The sequence below is a fragment of the Artemia franciscana genome, chromosome 4 (genome assembly GCF_032884065.1).
Source record: "Artemia franciscana chromosome 4, ASM3288406v1, whole genome shotgun sequence".
Classification (NCBI taxonomy): domain Eukaryota; kingdom Metazoa; phylum Arthropoda; class Branchiopoda; order Anostraca; family Artemiidae; genus Artemia; species Artemia franciscana.
The window spans coordinates 20,846,848-20,850,903 of NC_088866.1; the positions used below are offsets into that span (position 1 = coordinate 20,846,848).

Sequence of the window (4,056 nt, forward strand, 5' to 3'; positions counted from 1 at the left end):
TCTACAAAATTCCACATTTTATATATAGGAGCTTGAAACTTATTAATACTACTAAACATCTACAGGAGGGTTCTTTTATATGCTGAACTTGACGATGGGATTCTCATTTAGGTCCTTTGACGTTTTGATGGTGTTTCTTTCCTTTTTAAGAAATGGTGCAAATTTTCTCAGGCTTGTTGCTTTTGGTGGGTAGCATTCAACTTAGTGATCCTTATATATTTGGAAGCAGCATGAAAAACCAATCATTTTGACGTACCTATTGCTATCAAACTCCATTTATTAGAATTTAGTTTACTATTCGTCCAGGTCACTCCTTACTTACAGTTCGTTACCACGAACTGTTTGATATATAGAAGTCAGAGAGACAAGGAGAGAGAACTTTTGGGAGACCTCGTGACTCAAAAGCTTTTCATTCTTTTTTGGGTTTAAAATTTTCCGACAGGTGGACGAATGACGTGAAATTTTACTTTCATTCCTTTCCTGGTCTAAAGCTTCAAATTTGCACTGAAGAAATGAACTTATTTTAAAGAGGCTGGGGCTATACAGTACCACTACAAATTTCAGGTCTTGATAAAACTACTAGGTTGGCCTACTAAAATATGTCACAGACGTAAATCAATGAAACTAATGTACACTTTTTATTACAGAATTATGTGGAAGTTGTCTCCCTTTTCCTGTTTCGGGAAATATTAGACATGACTCAGTTTTTCAATTATAATTCAATTCAGTATAATAAATACGTACATATATTTTTGTATATACATATATATAACTTCTAAGCTTAGTCTCCATCAGTAATGCTATAAAAAGCACTGTCATCAACTATAACCACAGGTGGTTTTAATGTTTGCATTTGTCTATATTTAACTCTACTTTTATCCAAATGTGGAAATCTGGATCGAATTCTTTCAGCAAATTTCGTGTACAAGAATACGGCGACACACACGAGCAAACAAATAAAAAAAGTAATTGTAAATAGAATCAATAAGATTGAAGAGTGATCTGTCTCGGCGATCAACAGCAATGTGCTTCCTTCAAGCGTTAGAATATCAATGTCTCCGTCGGTTAAATTAGTTGGGCAGCATGGAGTATGGAACAAGCAGTTATAGGTTCCAGAATGGGCAGGCGTTGTACCAAAAAGGCTTAGCTCTGTGACGAATGTAGAGTCTCGGATAAACATTTCGCTTGAAAAACTGAACAGTTCACCATCGCAGTATTTCCTATTGTTGCTTGGCCCGAGAGAGCAGGGGTCTTCTAAAACAAAATAATTTTCTATAATGAAATAGGAAATATTTTATAGAAATAAATTTCTATAATTTTATGAAATATTTTTCTATAAATTAATTATATCACCATACTGAGTTCATCAAACAAAAATAGTCAGGTTTTATTTAATTATCCCATTATAAGTTTTAAACTAATGCAGTTAGCAGGTAAGGCAAGTTGATGGTTACTAGGAGCAGATCCAGGGGGCCTAGGATTCACAACAAGACTTTTCTGGCACCCTCATTTCGTTTTTGTCTTTTTTTGCTCCTTTTTTTTAAGAAATTTGTCAATTTGGTCAATTACTGACGTCCTTGTCAAATTGAGCCCCCCCCCCCAATACCGCTCTAAATGTGTCTTTGACGGTTACAGCCAGTGGTATAACTTTATCAAAGTCCTGGGGGGGCAAATTTGGAGCTAATTTTCCTAAATCAAGTGGAAATGACAGTAAAAACTACAAAACAAGCAATTTGGTACGTGGTAACCATACCATAAAGGTAAAACCCATAAAACTGCTAATTACTATAAAAATACTATAAAGGTACTCTATAGTGCTATTAAGGTAAATATGTACTAAAAAAACTGATCTGTTTCTGTCAATACTTGAATTATGCAAGTTTATTTTAGTTTTGACAAAATTTTGGAAGGAACTAAATTTAAGCTGGGGGGCAAACTAGGGTGGCAGATGCCCCCTCTCCTGCCTCATAGAAAATTATGCCCCTGGTTACAGCAGACACTTCCGTAGAAATTATTTTTGAGTATGCGTGAAATCTTGCGATGGGTAGGCAAACTCATAAAAATACAAAATACATGGGAATTAAATTAAAAATTATAAGGTAATGGAAAAAAATACCAGAATCTATAAATTCCAAGTACTTAAAAAACAAGTGTAAAATAGTGCCACTTTTAATGCTACTAGCATAATAATCTTGTCTGTTAATTATGTAAAAAAGAAAGATGAAGAATAATAAAAGTAAAAATTTCAACGGAGCGTTAGGAAACGTTTTCTTTTAAATGAAGTTTGTGAGGAATGAATTATGTATATTAACCCTAACTTAATTTATCTCAGCTGATTCTTTTTATCCAATCTTATTTTTGTCTTTTTTAAGATATAAACTAATATATTTTTTGCGTATTCGTGCTATTTGCACTATCAGTCTACTTGAAATGATGTTGATGTTGGTCCAGTCACTTTGGAATTTATTAAGATGTAAGTTTTATTTATTGTGTTTCTTTTTTCTTTATATGTTGTGTTTCATTTAGCTTAGTTCATATTTCTCCGTTGCTAAATGCTCCCATGTGTTCAGTTAAAATATTCAGATTGTTACTGTTTAATGTTTTTTTGTTTTTTTGTTCGTTTTTTTCCACTGTTTATATTATGCCCGTTTTTTTCTCTATACTTTCGCTTGTTAAATTCTGTGACTTGAAAGGCACTGTAGTTTATGAAATGGTTTATTCATGTTAACAGTAGCTATACACGAATTGTAGGTATATCCTAAAAAGATTTGTTTTGATATTATTTTTATTCCCAGTCCTTAAATGTTCGAAATATTATCTTTGTGCAATTTTTTCATACAAACAAATAATTATTGTAATTAATAATTCTATTATGAATATAATTAATGTGAATTTAGACAGTTGTTTTCTTTTTTGAAGCAAAAAGACAATTTAGCTCCGAATTTGAGTTGTTCTCTTAAATTAAAAGAAGATAAACTTTACTAAAAAAACTAACCATTTCCATTTTCAAAAATCCATTCAAACTCAATGATTAGATCCTTAAAACTATTTTCTTCATACTTCACTTCACATGAAAGCAAAACAGTCGCTGGGTCTGACTTCTTCATCAAGGTTCTCGGTGAAGTTGAAAGAATTAGTGACGTCTCGCAATTTAAGCTGCAAAAGTCACTAATCGGATCAATAGCTACAATATCATCTAACTCTTCAAGATAATCGGTGTTAATTTCTTCTTTTTCAATTGGAATCTGATCAGCTGGTTCTCCATGATCAGAAGGGGACTTGGCACTTTTCGTCGTACTTGTAGTGGCAAAAGGGGTAGTTATCAAGGGCCTATCTGTCTTCGAAACTGTAGATGTAATAACTATAATTTCTTCAATGATATCCTCCACTTCTGTATTTAAGATTATGGTTGAGTTCGAATTGTCAGATATAGTTAAATTCAAATTATTAGAGCTAGTCAGGTCATCAATTTGGGTTTTATTCTGATTGTATACAACTTGAATGTCATCTTTATCTTCAGGAATGCTCTCAATCTCGCTTCGGTCTATAACCGATGCTTGTTCGTCTATTTCTTCACCAAATGTGCTATCCGAGCCCACTTCCTCTGCATTACAATTACATAAAAATAACACTATCAAGACAAAAATCACCTTCATTTTCTGAGCGGTGATTTCGATAACTGTCATTTTCGAGAAATTCTTTCTGCAGTCCTTATCATACCTGATAAGATTCAACAAGCGGTTATGTAAACTAAAAATTGTTGAAGTCATAGATAAACACACTACTTTCTTTCATAAAAAAATGAAAAAGAAAGATAATACACATAAAGAGGCAAAACCCTCATTTTGGTAGCGGCAAACGAGAGTTCACGTGACTTAGCGTTAAAGACATCACGTGGCTTTTGTTTGACTTTATTGCCAACGTATATTTTGTAGCCCATCCGTTTAAACCTGCCATATCATATTGGCTGGTCAAATCGAATTCCTGTATTTTACCTGACTTCTAACAGCAGGGCGAGGTGCAAGCTTCTATTTTTTTAATATGCTTCACATACGT

At 33.1% G+C, this 4,056-nt stretch overlaps 1 protein-coding gene across 2 annotated transcripts; it reads right to left on the reverse strand.

The window, feature by feature from the left end:
* Window positions 1-700: 700 nt before the first annotated feature.
* LOC136026134 (uncharacterized) lies at window positions 701-3,675 on the reverse strand. Of its 2 annotated transcripts, none has more exons than XM_065702432.1 (2): window positions 2,996-3,675; window positions 701-1,251 (listed from the first exon to the last, which is right to left on the reverse strand). In XM_065702432.1, the coding sequence occupies exons 1-2, from the start codon at window positions 3,654-3,656 to the stop codon at window positions 782-784; spliced, it is 1,131 nt and encodes a 376-aa protein (XP_065558504.1). In that variant the 5' UTR covers window positions 3,657-3,675; the 3' UTR covers window positions 701-781. The 2 variants fall into 2 exon arrangements, with proteins under 2 accessions (XP_065558504.1, XP_065558503.1); XM_065702431.1 differs by having other exon boundaries at window positions 701-1,254.
* Window positions 3,676-4,056: the final 381 nt, after the last annotated feature.